This window comes from Diospyros lotus, chromosome 9 (genome assembly GCF_014633365.1).
Source record: "Diospyros lotus cultivar Yz01 chromosome 9, ASM1463336v1, whole genome shotgun sequence".
Taxonomy (NCBI): Eukaryota; Viridiplantae; Streptophyta; class Magnoliopsida; order Ericales; family Ebenaceae; genus Diospyros; species Diospyros lotus.
The window spans coordinates 35,183,824-35,203,570 of NC_068346.1; the positions used below are offsets into that span (position 1 = coordinate 35,183,824).

Below are 19,747 nucleotides of genomic sequence, written 5' to 3' on the forward strand. Positions count from 1 at the left end.
AACAGAAAAAATCCCATCATTGCCCGTCGTTAATAGTATTAATGACAGAAGAAAAGTACATTCGTTAATATAAATAGTGAGAGGCAAAAGTCTAGTCATTAAAAATAATAATAATGACGAATATTTTTATCGCTATAACAATATGTATGTGGTCGTTGAAAATATTATTAACGATGGATATTTTCATCATTATTGCAATATTTATCAATCACTAAACATAATATCAATGATGAATATTTCTGTCGTTATTACAATATTTACCGGTCACTAAATATAATCTAAATGATAAATAATCATGTTATTATAACTATATATATTTATCGATCACTAAACATAATATCAACGATAAATATTTCTACCGTTATATCGATATTTATTTGTTGTTATTATTATTATTATTACAATTCTAATGACCTTTTTTACTATTATATAAAAATTTATTTTGTACCTATTAATTTTGGTAAGAGAGATACTAATAATAAAAATATGATTCTCAATTAATTTAATAAAAACAAGATATATGCAAAATATTATCATCGATATTGATTATGTACTAATTAATTACAATCATCTTAAGAACTTTCATACGTCATATAAATGAGAAAAAAATAAAATAAAAACTATGAGTTTCATATTATCCTAATCTCTCCCTATAATCAAAATAAAAAAATTGTTACAAGTGTCATTAGAATCCATGTATTATAGTCATAACCAATACCAAGTATTCCCTGCCGACTTGTATCTTCAAGTACCTACAAATTACGAAGAGAAAATCATATTACTCATCATCTTCCAAAATAGTAATACTAAATTTCTAACACTATCCCTACTAAATAAGCTCCATAAAACCATGAATACATTAATCCCATGATTAATACTATCTCTACTCAATAATCAATATTGTTTGCGATTAATTAACTTCACCATTAATCTCATGTATGAGGTTTAAGAATGTCATACATATTTAATAAGAAATTGTCGAAAAACATTCATATAGTCTAAATTTGAACATGCAAATATGTAAATTATTCAGTAAAAAAAAAAAAAAGGATCAAAAGTAATCATGTCTCCAAAAATAGACTTAATTACATCATAAAGTAATAAAAAAATAAATAAATCCCTACATGAAGTGAATAGAACCTCACGTGAAAAAAGACACACAGCCAAGGAAACAAAACATGTAAACTGAGAAAAATGTATCAATGACTTCAAAAGAATAGAACCTCGTGAACATCTTTGCCAAGAGAGAAGATGGGAAAAATTGAGCTGAAGCATTTGGATTTTGTTGTATGACATATTCAACCCTTCGCAATCTCTCTTCAAACTCTACAATGCACCTCTTTAGGATATTCTTCATCCTTGTCATTAAGTTTAGTTTGAAACTCTTCCATCCTTTTTTTACTAGGATGTTTAAAGTTCTTCCGTCTGATTCCACCCCCATAGCCAAACATATGGCTGGCATCGAACAATCTGTTCAGATGATATGCCATGGCAAACCTCTATCTCAAGCCTTTTTATCCACATAATCCCACCATTTTTTGTTACCAAATGAGCCCAGGACACCAGCCAAGTGTCTAGAATATTCACATTGCAGTTGGGATAACCTTGAACCTGTGCATACCTTGAACCTGTCCCAATATAAGGCTGGAATGTTTGGTATTGCAAGCTTGCCGCTTGGCTACAAACTTCTTTTGCTTTTCACTTTTTTTAACTTTCTCCTGATTGGCACTACAAACCCTTTCACCTGCTTTTCAATTTACTAATGGGAACTGATAAACGCAACTCAAAAGATTGAGGGGAAATTCCAACAGAACTTCTTTATAATCAACTGATCTGAAACCATTGAGCCACGGGGAGCGCTAGCTATAGTTTTGTTCATATCTTGATGATATTGAGCACAGCAAATTTGTTCATTTTAAATTTTCTGTTCATTTAGTCAACCTAATGCAATATATCCTACAAAATGCCCACCTATAAACTAGTTTAACTGTATACTTATTTCCTTTTAAATTGATTCCGGTAGTGGTGAATTTAAGAGGGTCTGAAGCCACTGGATACAGATTAGAGGTTACTATTCAGAGACTTCAACTGACTTTTTTGTTTTCTTGGCCCATTTTGTGATGGCTTAATGATTGAAAATGAATGTTTATGCATACTATTAAAGCCTAAAAATTTCTTGAAATATGTAGACATGCAGTTCCTCATTAGCAATGGTAGATTGGAAAGATGAGAGTGGATACCATATTAAACTAAGTCCAAGCTGAGATGTTTAGTTTTTGTATTATTACACATAAGCATCTCTTAATATTCTTAGACTAGAAGAATCCAAGTTACTTTGGCCATCAAGAAAGGAAGAATTGAAGATTAAGAACCAGCTGGTTCTGGAATCTAATTCTGTGCCTGTTTAGGAGGCATTTGTTTATCGTGAAAACAAGAGTTAATAAATATATTCATATTTTTCACGTTCCTGATGTTTGTCTTGTAAGTTTTGGTTTTAAATTTTCGCTATGGTTCCACAACCACAAGTGACAATGGTAAAGTTTGTGTTGGCCAACTTTAGTTATGATTATGATGGGGCAATGGGGTTTATAAAGTGTTGAAAAGAGAGTTAGGTCTTTGGATTCACGAAATCTGATAGGAAGATTGAATGGGAGGTAAGACACTGGCACTTTTGGTGGAGGTAATGAATCTAATGGGCAATGTCAAGGTACTTTTCAGCGTCTTGACCGTGTTCTATGAGGTAATTTTGCCACTAAGCATTCATCTTATCCTCACATGTTTATCCATGAAATTCATGTTAAAGCCATTAATCTATCGTCATAAAGCCTTGATTCTCTATTGCTAAAGCTGGGAAATTATGATTGGTCCTCCTGACCTTGTGTGTTCTACTTCTCTCAAATCTTGCAGGATCTTATGTTGTGGATGGGTGGGTTGCCATAGATTAGATTTTGAAGGGCGGGCACATCTTGATGGGGTAGTTTTTGACTTCCAGTTCCACTAATGAAAAAGACAAAACCAATAAAGGGGAGTAAAGTTAAAATGCTCTGCAAGCTAAGAGCATGTGGACTGATTAGGGCAAGTGTATTATCTCTTGACAAATACATATTAGTTTCCAGCCTCAGCCTGATGCTCTTTACTTTGTTCCTGACTTGGCATAAAAACATCATCTGATCTAACTTGCTTTTCGACTACGTATTCTATCATACCCATATCTCATCTGCTTCATTTCCTGCCTTTTCACTTTTCAATTCACCTGATCATAATCTTTTGGGAAATGGTAAGCACCTAATCTGTCATTTAGAGAAAATCTTAGAATCCCGGGCTTCATAAAATTAGAATATCCAGGTGGTGGGACTCTGAATTTTATTTATCATATCCCAAAGAAGAATAAGAACTGTAAGTATCCAATTCTTTTTCCTTTCACTCCATCAGTGTTTCAAATGTTGCCATATTGAGTAGTATATATCTGACATGATGTACTGGAAGATGGTATATTTAATAGAGAGCTACAAGCACATGCGGGTTGTAAATTTGTAATCTATATATGGTACCCTGACTTTGTGTTCCTGCCCTAGTACTTACTGATCATCTATTTAAGACTGACATTCACTGAAGAATAAAGAGGAAAAAGAAAAAAAGCCTGTCTGGGAAAGCACTGATTCGTGTGCAGATTGCAGGAAGAAGAGACAAATATGCGTGGAAATATTGCAGTGAGAAAGCACTTATTCTTGCTTGCTTGGTGCATCAGTATACGTGCCCCTGCAGCCAACCAAGGAATTAAATTATGCCACCTGCAATTGTTTACCATATCCTCTCTTCTTCCCATGTCTTTGCACCACACTTCCATGACATTTCTGCACCTGATATCTCTTCAGTGGAATCTCCAACTCAATACCCTCTTCTTCTTATTCTTCTTCTTTACATACATACATATATATATATGTACATATTTCTTTGGCAGTTGCATGCTGTTTCAGATTGGTTTCTGTGTGTTACTGCAGAATCTCTTTATGGGAAGCTTATTGCTTCTGCTGCGGCCTCAAGCTTATGGGCTTCTCTGCTTATCCATTGCATAAGCTACTTACCAGTGAATTAGCATTCCCAGGAGAGACTGGATTTCTTTTTATCTAAAGAAGTAGTTTCCGAAACCCAAACCCATAACTTTAAACGAACTTACTGCTAATGAATTTGATGAATGAATGTCAATTGTCTATTTTGTTGGAGAGATTTTCAAAAGAATGATTGTAACCTTTCACTTACTTGTTTGGGAAAGAGATTCAAGTCAATGAACAAAAAGTTGTAACCTTTCAAATTCTATTTACACACATGAATGGTTGTAACTTTTAGTAAAGGATTGTGCGTCACTTGTTTTAAATTTAATTTAAATGATTATAACTTTTGGTGAAGGGGTATATCTTTAATAAAGGATTGTAATACTATAAGAATTAGTTATATCTTTTATGAAGGATTATAATACACCTTTGGTGAAGTGAAGGGTTGTAACATTATCTATAAACAGATTAGTGTGTTGTTGGATAAAAATATTTGAGAATTCATATGATTTCTCTCTTTTTATTCTTCTCTTACATTTTTACATAAACCTTCATTATATTTGTGCATATAAAAATCAATTCTTTATAATTTTTTATTACAGAATTAGAATACAAAGTTTCTTGTGTTTGTTATTAATTTTGTGTGTTCGGGTTTGTTCTCGAAAATTACACATTTGTCAACAAATATTATTCTTAATTTCATTATATCTTAGAGGTTTGTTTGGATCCTTTGTGCATTATATTTTGGGACAAATAAAGTTTTAAGGAAAAGAATTTTCGTGCCTTAAAATCTTTTAACTATTGCAACGTATTTGTTATTATACCACCATAATTTTCCAACATATTTTTGTTTTGGTGTTTGGTTTGGCTTAGTTTGTTCAGTTGTTGTCAAACAGGTTTGAAATTAATGGCAGTGGCTAGCAATCAAGGTGGAGGGGGAGGGTGGGTTCAGCTCAGATAGTCAACAGAATGTGATGTATAAGCATCAAGTCCGTGGACAAAGTAACCTAGCATCACGTGAAGTGCACCCTTGCATGTGATCCCCACACCCCCAATATCAAATCAATCTCCATCCCTCCTTTGGCCAAATCTGAGTCCCTTAAAAGATTTCCGTTTCCCCCACCTCCTCTCCACTGGGTAAATATGAATATATATATCTGTGTGTGTGTGTCTATATATTTTATCTAACTATTGGTCTTTCAATGTCTCTTCTATTACAGAATTTGCTCTAGCTCATGGGTTTTTCTCTTTGGGTCAAATCATTTTAAAATAACCTTATTTCTTATACAATAATATATTTTCTAAATACCAAGAGCTTATAAGAAAATGTTTGCCCAATAATTATAAATGAGAGTAAAAGCAAGTCACTTTCCCCCTCATGACATGTTGTACGGTGCATGAACCAAAACCAAAGACAAAGGGGAGGGGGCCGGGGGGGTCCATCTGGATAACACTAAATCCCTTGCCTTATGGTGGAGGGTTCCACGTGGCAAGGACCCATTTCCAATTCTTGGGTTTTTGGAGGCACCTATGAAATTTTCTCTGTAATTTTCCAAGGTGGGGTCATATGTGTAATAGCGTTCACACACACATATACACACACACATGCATTGATACATATAGGCCTAAGATCAGATGGGGGCTTTTGCTACTACTTCTTGTGAACTTCAAATTTGCAGAGAATCAAAATCCCTCGGTTCAAACACAGCCAACTGTTTGTCCTCCTCAAACAAGACAGAAAGACATCCTATTCCTTGATTTTCTCTCCTTCACTCAAAACCTAGTTCCACTAACTATATACATCCATATACACACACACACACACACACACACACCCATAAACAGTCACTTAGTAGATTGCTAAGTTTGCTTAGTACCACTCGTAATTTTGCTTTTCCTAAATTAGGGGATGTGTTGGTGTATTGCAACTTTGGTGGGTCCAGAAAGCATGCAACTCACTTGAAAATAAAGGTTTGTGATTTGGGTGTCCCCCATTTTCCAGGTAAAAATTAGGATGTTACTAAGCGTCAATGTTGAACTTAATTAAAGTAGGTTGCTTTTAACGGGTAGTTATGGCCGTTTATCCACTTTAATCATGTCTCAGCTTGTTATTTAATAATTTGTCTTTTATTTTAGTAGATAATTAAACCGAAAGACAAATTAATTATATTAGTCCAAACCCAAATTCAAATCCAACTATAGATATGGAGGAGGATGTTATCATATCGAACTCAAATGCATCTTAGTTAGTTAAGAGGTACAATTTTTGACACCTTTTTATTAAAAGAAATATATTAAATCCATTTGTGTAGTGATAATGGTGATAAAATGTGTTTGATGCACCAATTTTGTTGGCAAGTGATGTCCATTTCAATGATTTGGCCACACTTACTTGAGAGCAGTGTTGGTGATAATCCCACAAGGCCATTCTTAATTTGGTGGGGGCAGGCAATATGTGCTGAGAGAAGCATCCCCACAAGCCACAAGCATGCATCAAGGAGTCCCTCCCCTCCATCAATGAGGCCAAAGAAGAATTGTTAAAACCCACCCATCATCATGACAAGTCAATGGCTTTATTAATCCCAATTGCCACAACTTTAAAACCCCCTCACAAAATGGCACATGCTAGGCAAAGGCAAGGGCATCTTGTGTGTTTTTTTAGCACATTATTTCTCACTATATGTGAATTTTAAAAAAAGTTTTGTATTATAATGTTAATAATTTTTATCTTTAAATTTGAAATTTATACGATGAACGACTATCTATAATAACTTAATTGATCTCTTAATTGATTACAAGACCTTAACTTGAATTAGGTTTACTCCCAATAACAACTCAGCCTTTCTTTTATCTCATTTGAGTATATACGAGCCACTCTCACGCCTACCATGGCTCTTGGATCAACGAACTAGCACATCTTAGGTAGCATCTCTTTTTACAAGTATTTTTTTATTTAGATAGTGTTTGTTAATTAAAATATAGATAAAAAAAATAACATATGAAAAGTATTTTAAAATTCTGTCATTTTCAATGTATTTGTTAAACTTATTTAACTACTCTTAAAAAAGAAGTCACGAAACTTTTTATGTATTATTTTTTAAATATGTTTATCTCTCCTCTCATTCTCCCTTAAAATAAACATATTTTGGATCTTATATACATAAAAAAAAATAATACGTGTCCTTTAATATATTTCAAAAACTTTAACAAATAGTTTGATAAAAAAAATTTAAAATATCTTTCAGTCTTATTTTAACTATTTTATATTTTAATTCAAAAAATATTTTAATATTATCTTAATACAATTTTATCATACTTATTTTAACAAACACTATATTAAATTAACGGTGCAAGCAAAGCGAGTTAGGCTGGCTTGGCATCATTGGCGGAGCGTGATTAAGTGCAAAGCGGGGGGTTAGGTTGCGTGATAGCATTTGGAATTGTGAGATGATATCAAATTGAAACGCAAGACCTTTCTTGATTGGGTACCTAAAACCTGTCTCTGCCAGGGCTACTCATTGGGTACCCTCCATATGTTTCATTACCAGAAAACCTGTCTAAATGTGCATTAGATGCAGCCCATAACCATACATTTATGCCACGATCAAACCCCATTTGTTGGATAACATATTTAAACCCCAAAAGGCAGTTTATTGCGTTGACTTCATTAATATGCATTTTCAAATACAAAGAACAGAGACATTGCACCTTCTCTCAAACTGCCAAAATGAAGAAACATACAGAACTTAGACACCCACAATAAATAATCAGAGCAATCCACGTGTTAAGTTTTGGCTTGAAAGCGAAGGTTTTGTGGGAATACTATCTTGGGTTATTATCTATATATGTATGTATGTATATATATATAATTTTATTATTTATATATAAAAATCTTTTTTCTCATCTATTTTTAGTACCTAGATAAAAACTTCGCTTCGAAAAAAGGTCAAATTCTTTGGGTATGTGGTTAGATTTGCAACTATGTTTTGGAGTATTTAGGTGGACCCCACTCAAATTAGTACAGAGGAACATACAATACAAAAGTAAACTATGGTTAACTCCACTATCTAACCATGGTTAGGACCCGGTCCACCGAGTTTTTTTTAGAGGGTGGGATCACTTGTGCCTTCTTCCGTGGTTCACCTGCAAGTCGCAAGCCTTTCGCCGCCTTCCATGAGTGTTTAGATCTTCCCCCCCTTCTCTCTCTCTCTCTCTCTCTCTCTCTCTCTACACATATATATATATTTAACAAGTGTGGTTCTTGACTTCTTTCTTCTTGGAGGTCAAATACAGCTGGTTGGTGAAGATCAAAGCTTTGGGAAAGCTATGTAATGCATATGGATTGGAGTTTTTTTGGTGGGTTCGAGGAATTTTTATTGCACAGAAACAGAAAGCCCATGAGGCTTGACAAATGAGGTTGGAGTGACTCTGATTTTCCCAAAAAGTTTAATCTTTTGTGGTGATCTTGGCAAGGCTTTAGTGGGAAGTGTGAGCTGGTGTTGGAGAGGTTCTTGGGTTGGAACTGAAGTTTGATACGGTTTGAAGAGGTGAGTTTGTTTTCTTTATTTTTCTGGGAGACGATTGATTAAGAAAGGGACAGATATTAATTGATTACAAATTGGGAGTTCCCAGTCGGATTATTGGATGATTTAGGAAAAAAAATCATACATGGGTTTAATTGGGTTCATCTTCTAATGATTGAATTGCTTGGAAAAGGTAGGCATTTTAAACTCAGGAACGGCCTCAGGTTGATAATTTTCTACGGCACCTGAAGTGCCATTAAAGAATTGTTTTCTTTTTACTTGCCATTTCTTTTGACTGTTTATTATTTTTTTTATTTTCTTGCACTAATTTTATATTGCCACTGATTAGGACATCAGCTGAAGAATTCTCTTTTCCTATAAAATTTAGTATATCCTTAAATCTCTGGGTGAAATTGTCTTATTACAGTTGTTTTGTGGCCTGACGCTGTAATGTCATGAAATTTTGTACATGTTTCTTTGAATTTGGTTTGTGCTTTCCTGATGTTTCTCTACTTTTGGCAGTTTTAGCCTTTTGGGTTCGTTCCAGATTATGGCGGTGGAACTTGGAGGATACAAATAACACCTAAGTGCTCTGATCAGTGGTCTCTCTGTGTAGTAGCAGCGGTGGTGGTGGAGACCGGTGGTGGTTTCAGCTCTTTATCATGCCTTTGTCAGAGTTCTATAGAATGGCAAGGGGGAAGCTTGAATCTGCCCAACAGAAAGCAAGCACTTGTTTAACCGATTTCTCTTATTTGTAAGTTTGATTTCACTTGATTTGGAATATTTTTGGATCTCAATTTTCATACTTTCTGATGTACCCTTTTTGAAGTTTGTTTTTGTTGTTGTTACTGTTTCCTCTTTCTTTTGTTCAATTGTTTGTTTGTTTGTATGCAGACCCGATAACGATTGTGTTGAACTAGTCTGGGAAAATGGTCAGATTATGATGCAAGGTCAGACCGGTGGAGCTAGAAGAAGCCCTAATTCTTTCAATTTTCATTCTCAAACTGCAAGACCTCGAGATAGAGATCAGGGGAATGCTACCAATTCGAAGCTTGGGAAGTTTGGGGTAATGGATTCTGTTTTTAGTGATTTTGCGGCATCAGTGCCCTCGGGGGAGTTGGGTTTGGGCCACGATGATGATATGGTGCCTTGGTTGAACTATCCCCTTGATGATTCTCTACAACATGGCTACTGCTCTGAGTTGTTGCCCGAATTATCCAGTGTTACCGTAAATGAACTGTCTGCCCAGAATAGTTATTCATCGATCGATAAAAGAAGTAGTTGTAACCAGACAATTAGAAGTTCAAATGGTGTTACTGTACATAATGGTGCCAGTTTAGAGCAAGCACATGCATCCAAGGTTTCGTCTTCAGAAATTGGTGAGTCCTCAAGATCGAAGAATGGCCAGTTCTGTCCATGGTCATTTCAGGGAAGTCAAGCTTCGATTCCATCTCTTAGATCAGGAGTTTCAGGTATTTTGGTCAATAATACAAGTAATTCGAAAGATGCTGCCTGTGGAGATTCTGTTCAGCCTCATCCTTCAGCGGGCGGTAGTCCTAGCATAAAGGTTCAGAAACAAGATTCAGGACAGTCTAATGCTAACCCTAGTTTTATGAATTTCTCCCATTTCTCCAGACCTGCAGCTCTTGTCCGAACTAACCTTAAAAATGTCAGTACTGTGGGCACTTTGGGTACATCAGCTGCTGAGGGGATGGGAGTTAAAACTAAGGGGACTGCTCCAGGAAGTAGCAATGTTGCAGACTCCGCACCAATTACTTTGAGTAGTGGTTTCAGAAAAGAACTGGGTTCCAATAACCAATCCAATTTGGTGCCGCCCAAGGTAGATCCAACACCAATGGCAGCTAAGCCACTCGAAGAGTCAGCTATTGCTGAGCAACCTGAAGCTGTTTGTGGAGAAGATGCTGTTAAGAATGACAAGTTGCCTGATCAAGGTCATGGTGCTAGTACGTGCGAGGGAATTCCAGATGGTGAAAATACTGTGGAGCCGGTTGTTGCATCTTCGTCTGTATGTTCTGGCAATAATGTAGAGGGAGCTTCCAACAATCTGACACATAATTTGAAGAGAAAATGTCAGGACACTGATGACTCTGAAGACCGAAGTGAAGTATGTTGAAATATTGGATTCTTCTGCTCCATTTTAAGATCTTCCCATTAATTACTTTTCACAAGGATGAACTCGTATGCAGGATGTTGAAGAAGAATCAGTAGGTGTAAGGAAAGCAGTTCCTGCTCGAGGAGGTACAGGCTCAAAAAGAAGCCGAGCAGCAGAAGTGCATAATTTATCTGAAAGGGTGAGCAAATCTGCCCCAGAAGACTCACAATGATAAGGATATTTGACTCCTTTTGTTTGCATTCAGTGATACAGGGTTTTGATAGACATGCTGGTGTCTAATATTGGTTGTTTACAGAGACGAAGAGATAGGATTAATGAGAAGATGCGTGCTTTGCAAGAACTCATACCCAACTGCAACAAGGTAATGATGTTTTCTTAAAATATATTCTATCTGTCCATTATAATCCATGAATTGTGCACAATGCCGCATTAAACCAAAGTTTTGAAATATCAAGGACTTTGGCTTTATTTTTGGTGTCACTAAAATAGTATCTATTCACGTATGGAAGATTTTCATGAGCATCCAGTCCAAATTTTTGTTACATACAGTTTGGATTATGTGACTTTACAAATAGCTCACAAGATCATTCAGAATTGGTTTATCGATAACTAAGTAATATTGATTTTTGGAGAATTGCTCCTGGTTTCTTTCATTCGCACTCTTTAGTTCTCTCTCTTCTCTTATTCTTCTGACTTTCCTCCCTGGTTATTCCAATTCCCTGTTTCTTTACTGGTATTCTTTTCTTCTTCTTCTTCCTGTCCATCAATTTTGCCTTGCTCTTCTTGGCTAACCTTCATGGTTTGGCATTGTAAGGTGGACAAAGCTTCAATGCTTGATGAAGCAATTGAATACTTGAAGACACTCCAACTTCAAGTACAGGTGAAGTTTCTCGTTTTTTGGTTTATTTTTCATTTACTTTATTCTTTGTAGAATTCAAATAATCAGCTACAATTGTGTCCTTAATACATCATCTTTCTGCAGATCATGTCTATGGGAGCCGGGTTGTATGTGCCGCCAATGATGTTACCAACCGGTATCCGGCATGTACATCCAGCTCAGATGCCCCATTTCTCACCCATGGCTGTTGGCATGGGACTAGGGATGGGTTTCGGGATGGGTATGTTGGAGACAAATGGTGGATCTCCTGGATGTCCTATGATTCAGGTGCCCCCTATGCAAGGAGCACATTTCCCTGCTCCACCACCCCCTCCCGTTACCGGGGTTGCTAGTTTCCAAGGGATTCCTGCACCTAACCTTCAGGTTTTTGGTCACCTTGGTCGGGGACTTCCCATGTCGGCAGCACAACCACACCTGGTGCCATTATCAGGAGGAACTCCCATAAATTTAGCCATGGGACTGAATGCCAACGGGATGACTGCTCCTAGGGAAATTCCAAATGCAATTCCCTCCTCAAACTCTAAGGACTTGATGCACCCGAAATCTACTCAGGTTTGTGCTTTCATCACCAAATCATATTTTTCATGAAGAATTCTCATTCCCTGAGTGAAAACCACCGAAGTGTTGTGCTAAAAAAAATGAACAGCTGACTACTAAAAATAACATGAAATGTGCTAACAGTCTTCCTTTCCTGAAAAAGAACCTTCAAATATTTGGATCATCATATGTGCTTTTGCAACTAATGACCATCAACATTTACGTATAGGTTTGGCTATCAAACTCCTATCAGTTTCTTTCTGATGTAAAGGAATATGAGAGATTCATATAACTGTTACATTTATGTGACATGCTATACTAAGGTTTTGTTTGTTTTGAGGTAAATGTTTTATGAAACAACAGAGGGTTTTGCTATGGGTCAGGGTATGGTTGGGACAAACCTGCTCCACACCTGAACCATTGCCATCCCTCCTGATACCTGCTTGAACACCTTCAAAATCAACATGAATTGGTCAGACCTGGTAGGTTGAAACTAGGACCAATTAAGCAAAGTTTTGTGCACCTAGCCCATCACAAATAGCAAATCTGTGGTGCTTATCTCCTGCTTTATCTTCTGAACAACATACCCACAGTATCCTGTTTTATCTCCTTAACCGCATACACCTCAATATGCTCCCACTAGAAACCAACCTTTGTTACCAAAGATTGCTAATATCCTCACAGCTTACAAATTGGCATGCAGGCTTTAGAACATAATACATTGTTACGACCCTAGGGTTTAGCTAGGGTTTAGGAAGTAAATTAGTAAGAATGCAGGAAAGAAAGAGTAGAAAGGGAGGGAGAGAAAGAACATAATAGAGAGAATTAAGGGAGAAGAGAGGGAAATCTAGGGAGAGTTAGGAGAATTGAGAGAGGGAAATGGAATTCAATTGTCACTCAAATCATGCCTTCCTCTAACTACGCTAACCTCTTTATAGCCTTACAATTGAAGGAAATAACAGAAAATATAACCAACTAACTACTCTAACAGCCTTACTAACTATTTATACAAGAGTTAGTTATTCTCACTTAATCTCTAAACTTTTACAGTTAGCCTTAACAGTTTATACACTGTGGATTTCGCCCCAATTACAATCATATCCTCAAGGTCGTGACAATCCCCACCCCTTCAAACAATTCTTGTCCCTAAGAACTGACAGTTGTTGACCCTGTTCTTCATCCAATTCCAGCCTTTAACAATCTAATTTATTCTTCTCCTTTTTTCCCTTACACTCCCCCTACTTCTAAGCTTTGTCCCATCTTCCCTTACATTCTGTTGCTTTTGTTTTTCCTACACAAAAGTAGTATAGACTCTAAGGATCACCATGTCAAGGCTCCCTTCTCCAATGTCAAATCTCCCGAACCATATGGTAGCAACCTCCTCTTCCACAATATCAAAACTCCCGAACCAAATGGCAGCACCCTTCTCTTCCTTCACCTTCAGAATCTTGTCTACACCAAGTAACATGAGAGCAATACTGTCATAGTGCCCAATATCAAAATTATTCACAACAACAGGGAATTTTCTTTGGCTGGAATTATCTTAACCTTGACTCCTCCATCTTTTCCAAAACCAAAGGCAAGGAAGTCGTTCTCTAAGAATCTACTTCCTTAGAATCATTCTTTCCTTCAACCTCTAGTTTTTGCCTTGGGTCGGTCTAAGTCCTCATTGATTGCCTGTCCCCCCCTCAACAGCTTCAGTATCAGCTTCCCTAGAGCCGTTGTAAAGTTGTTCCAGTCCAGATTGTCCTGTTAAAAACTCCTTTAGCTACATATGGTCCTTTACAAACTTCCGAACTGCTCTTATGATAACTTTCTGATGGCAATCCATGCTTTTTGCAAATGTCAATTCCTGCAGCCTCGCTTTCTCCACCACTTATTCCACCGTAATGGGGCAGAAAATTTTCACACTAAGCCTTAACGCATCGTCAAGACCATTAATGAATCTTGATACAAAATAATGCTCTGTCAGGGCTAACTGAAAGCTCCACATTAGGGACCTTAGCTCCTCAAATCTTACTTGATAATCTGTCACCAATCCTTCCTACCTTAATTTGTTGAACTCCTCAATCCCATCAATCATGTTCTTCTTCCCAAATTGATCGCACAAATTTTTAGCAAAATCAGTATGCTTAACCTCCCTTCCCCTAGGCATTGGGGTATGATTGGGAGTGTGGGAAAATGATCCTCTTACCTGGATTTCCAGTTCCAAGGCCAAGAGTTCCTCTACCTCTTGCAGTCCAGATGTCCTCGGGAGGATGCCATGGTTGGGCAGAATTAGATCAGCTACTGCCTGGGGAGGAAAATACAGTGATAACTTGAATTGATGTGACATAGACAACATGTTGAGCATGCTATTGATTTGTTGGCCATGTTGCTCCCTCGTCTTCTGATGCCTCTCTGAACCTCTCTGCATTCCTTCTTGAGAGGCAAATACATTATCCCATATGTTTTCTCTGATGGTCGCAATATCCCCTCAACTGTGGATCATTGCCCCATGCATTTGCGTCATCCTGAACCTCAACACCCCTATCCTCGACTCTAGCTGCTTTAATCTGGTTCTTTCGGCCATCAATCGATTGTTCGCACTGACTTCACCTCTATAACGGCCTCTTGCTAATCGCCTCTTATGTAACTTTCAAGGACCTCTTCGAAAACTTATTCCGATATTGAAATTCAACAACCTCAATTCTTGCTACTGAACAGCCTCCAAATCAATTTTCGAAATCTGATAGCAACTAAGATGGTTCCAATTGCTTAGATTCACTTCGCACCACTTCTTGCTCAGGTATCAACGTCGAAGATTACCAAACTGAGAGTCATCCATCGGAAATTAATAACCGAGGATCATTGGATTGTTTTGATTTAGCAACCACCTTCTTGAATCGTCCCTGGCTCGCTTTTGAAACACTTCCACTACGCAACTCCTCTTCTTAAACCTAATCGAGTTTGTTCGGCCTTCCGGTTCGCCTACTAGTAGCTTCCAAATTCACCAGAAACCTCCCCCTTAGTTACGATGGAGTAGCTAAGGGTTGTCGCATTCCAAATTTCAGCTTCTTGAGAGTTTTATTGGCTCTCGTTGCAGCTTCCTGTGAATCACCAACTCTCACTAGACGCCTAGGAGAATCACCTGTCTCGTAGTATTCGCCTTGGTCAAATAGCCAAGAATTCCTCTTGCTTCGCCTTGGCAATTCAAATATGAGCCCAAATTCTGTCCAAGATCACCTCACACTAGACGCCTAGGAGAATCACATGTCTCATAGTAGTTGCCTTGGTCAAATAGCCAAGAATTCCTCCTGCTTCGCCTTGGCAATTCAAATATGAGCCCAAATTCATAGTCGCAAGACTTCTTCACCTCACCTGAGTCAAGTTAGAATTCGCCTAGGACTCACCTCTCGCTCAACTTCCAAATATGAGTTGAGGATCACAATCAAAATCAAGGCAATTGAGAATCGTCGCTTGCGGAATTCTCCTCTAGACCGTTTTCGATGGCACCTTCCTTCACAACTCGGTCACATGCAATGACCTAGATCCAATTGCTTTGGATAACAACTGAAATCACATGCAGTGGCCGCACCTTCCTTCTTGCCTCGCTCAAGGCTATGCTTCCTATTCTCCCGAATTCAATACCTCTGATCTGCAATTGAATTGCTAATTATCGGACTTGCTTGCAACTAATTGCTATCTACCCATGGTCCAGCGGATTCAATGATCGCCCCAGCCAGTGCCTTCTTCTCCACCCAATCACCGACCTCTGATTGTCGAAATTCACCTGAATTTCGTGCCTCTGTCCCGCAACTAAATTGTCGATAAGAGCCAACAATCATGATGGACAAATAGCCTCCTGAAGCAGGCTCGACTCTGGTAGCACCTCCTACAATTGATCTTCTCCGCTGCAGCTTCTTGAAGATCACCTTCAATCAGCTTTCAAGGATAGCCTGGCAATGCTTGGCTATCAGCTTCCAGCACTCACCTTCCTGCTACACCTCAATCACACTTCAACAACCGAGAGTTGCTTGCTTGTGTCACAAATTGGACTTCAATAGTCTTGACTTCGTTTCAGTCTTCGTCGAGATTGCTTTATTGAGTTGCACTCGCTGATGTTCGGCGATCACTCACGATCCACTTCCAACCGCACCACCCTGAACTACCTTCAGATTCTCTCGGAATCACTGTCGGGACTCACTTGGTCGCTTCGTCTCCAATTCCAAGCTGGAAGTGCTTTGCTCTGATGAATTTTCTAGTCACCGGAATTGCATCCATGACTATTGGAAATTAATCTGCCACAAAGCGTTGGAAATCACTGCTTCAAATCCCCAAACCTATTGCCTCTATCAGTTCTGCAATCTATCATTTGAATTCATTGCGGAATCACCTTGGTCAATTACTACAACTTCCGAATCACAGCTAAGAATCGTCGGCTCTGATACCAAATGTTACGACCCTAGGGTTTGGCTAGGGTCTAGGAAGTAAATTGGTACGAATGCAAGAAAGAAAGAGTAGAAACGGAGGGAGAGAAAGAACATAACAAAGAGAATTAAGAGAGAAGAGAGGGAAATCTAGAGAGAGTTAGGAGAATTGAGAGAGGAAAATGAAATTCAATTGTCATTCAAATCGTGCCTTCCTCTAACTACGCTAGCCTTTTTATAGGCTTACAATTGAAGGAAATAATAGAAAATACAACCAACTACCTACTCTAACAACCCTACTAACTGTTTATACAAGAGTTAGTTATTCCTGCCTAACCTATAAACTTCTACAGTTAGCCTTAACAGCTTATACACCGTAGATTTCGCCCCAATTACAATCATATCCCTAGGGTCGTGACATATATTTTTGCTCCAAAACTGTGAATTCTGTGATTTTAGTGATCCTAATATATTTTTATATTTCTATGTGTATTCTCTTGATAACTAAAGTTTGTTGTTATCTTCATTTTTGGATTGGCAAAATGTAGAATTACTGGTTATCATGCTCTCTGAAATTTATTTCTCTTTAATCATTTCGAAGAAACAAATGACTAAATTTTGCTGTTTCACTGGATATTTACAACAACAATCGCAAGCCTTAAAACATGTGATAACAAGACGTTCCCATTTCCATCCCCCTTCTGTTTAGGCAATATAGGACCCAACAATTCATGGAACTCAGATGCTAAACTGATTGCCTGGCTTCTCATTTACCTAATATCAACACTGGACAATTAAGATTGGATGTACTATCGACCAAATAGTCCTTGATCAGTTGCTGATCAACCAAATAGTAAACCATCAACCAAGAATCAAGATTCTCATCCTCATTGGCTGATGTGGTGGTGGTGGCATTTGTGATCTACTCAATTGTGATGTGGTGCTGGTTGATCGAGAGAGGGAAATCATAAAGAGGAGATTGAGAATGAGTGAGAAATTCAAGATATAGAGACAAAACAGTATATGCACAACACCATCACTGAGCCTTATATGTTATATGCAACAGTGTATCCACAGAGGGGAAAAAGAACGGTCAGTCTTCATGAATGAATTGAGAAGCTATGAACAAGCTATTTGGAAGACAAGCTGTGTCTAGGTATTGTGAGGACAAAAGTGAACTTTCTGACTAACAATGTTAATGCATTTACTTCCCTTCTAACAAATTTTAGCTGACTTTCCTTTATCACTTGCAGTTCTCTTACTACTGAACATTTTGTTAACAAAAGCTATTATGATATGATTTACTTAAAATAAGACACATTCACAAACAATTTCTGCTAATTAGGTGAATGTAGACCCATTTAGTGACTAGAATAGCTATGCAAAATTCTATCCCTGTTCTATCTTTTTGAGAAAACTGATTTCTGCATTTAGGTTATCTGATGTCTGTTAAACTTGTGTAATTTGCAATGCCAGGTCAAGGCAAAAAATGAGTGCCTCCAGCAATCTAATTTGGTAGGTAAAAATGACCGTGCTTCGGATGTTGGCCGCGGTGATGACAGGTTGACCAAGGAAAATGAGGCCACACCTAGTACACCAGCTTGTAAGTGGATATTCTTTTTGATATTGTTTTTCTTGATCTGTCATTGATATGATAGATTTGTGAAACTATTTTAAGCAAAACCCTAAATGCACACTTGTATATGCAGGTTGTGACTGACATCCAGTGTTAAACTTGTCATCATAGAAATGGAATCATTTTGCAGTGTATTGCATTTGACTTCTGTCTAGCTGTCTGGCAAGTATAGTTCGGTTAGCAAGGAAAAGGTCGTGTAAGTGTCAGAATGAGGTGGGAATTTTGTGATAACCATCTATTTTAGCTGTGGTGTTGAACTACAAGTTGCACAGTTTTTTGTATGTTGAAGAGACTTCAAAACATGCTAATCTCTTCTCTGTACATTCATATATATATGGCATGCATTTTGGAGCAATGGCAAGTAGTGAACTTCTAGTAAATGTATTTAAAACTGTGTTCTGAATGTGTCCGACCATTCTTTGAATTAATGAAAAAATAGCTATTACCATACATGTTTTGGCAGTTTTCTGGTCCTCTGATTTGGACAATGTTCTTGCCCTCATTCCAGCTGCTCTTTTTGATTTCATGAATGCATTAGATCCATAAAATTTCATTATTTCCTATAATTATGTGATTCATTGGACATTTCGTACTCCTGCAATAAGTGAATCTCTGTATTTACATGATCTGTCCTCCTCACATCTTGATTCCATAATTGCACTCAAAAGCATTAAGTTTAATCATTTCAAGCAGTATGGAATGAGGAGAATTTTGGTTGGACATCAGTGGTTCATGTTGATCATGACCCTTCGTCGTTGATCTTTAAGAAAGCACAATCAAAATATCCTCTATCTAGCTATGTTAATTAGTCCAAAGCTTTATTAAGGATGACCTTATTTGCTTGAGTTGCTGGGAAGTATCTGTATTTTGCTCTAGTAGATGAGTTATTTACGCCAAAATCCCGATAAACCGTCTTCTGCTTAATTCATTTGTTCACCAGCTTAAGATGGCAATTCAGTGGGTGTTCAGAGTGGGCTTGCCATGTTTCAACTTTTCACTTGCTACAGACAAAAATGTCATCTCTGGCTATTTAATTATGTACTTCCAGGCCACATGAAGGATTTGAAATGTCTTATTAATGTTTGGACACTGGTTTCTAAATTGTAGAGCAGAAGCAGTTCAATATATGAAACTGTCACCAGCATTGGCTGGGCATAAAATTTAAAATTCATGACCATTGATTCTTTGAATAATTTCCAGATTTTCTCAACCTTTTCTCATATACCTGCAATGCCCGTGTATTCGTTGCATATGGAAGCTAATTATGGTACTATGTGATGGATTTTAACTCCTTTTTTTTTCATTTCAGATCTTTGTTTTAATTTTATGTATTTATTTGTTTGATAAATATACATCCCGGTTGATCATTGCCCCTTGATCCTTTCCCTTTCTTGGTTCAACATCCTAGTTCAGGTTTGAACTCTTCCAAAGATTTTCCAGAATTATATGCAACGGTCACTGCTCTCTAGTTATTTAAAGCTTTAGTAGGTTAATGCACAAACATTTCAAGCATCATCCATTTTAATTCCATAATCAAACTTCACCACTTCACATTGTT

The 19,747-nt window shown here is 37.4% G+C and overlaps 1 protein-coding gene across 1 annotated transcript; it reads left to right on the forward strand.

Annotated features, from left to right (window-relative positions):
* The first annotated feature begins 8,177 nt into the window (after window positions 1-8,177).
* Window positions 8,178-18,639, forward strand: LOC127809790 (transcription factor PIF3-like). The gene is made up of 9 exons (XM_052348887.1): window positions 8,178-8,599; window positions 9,098-9,329; window positions 9,470-10,700; window positions 10,783-10,887; window positions 11,005-11,070; window positions 11,524-11,589; window positions 11,692-12,159; window positions 18,030-18,156; window positions 18,263-18,639. Exons 2-9 carry the CDS (start codon window positions 9,238-9,240, stop codon window positions 18,271-18,273), a joined length of 2,166 nt encoding a protein of 721 aa, XP_052204847.1. The 5' UTR covers window positions 8,178-8,599; window positions 9,098-9,237; the 3' UTR covers window positions 18,274-18,639.
* The last annotated feature ends 1,108 nt before the right edge of the window (window positions 18,640-19,747 follow it).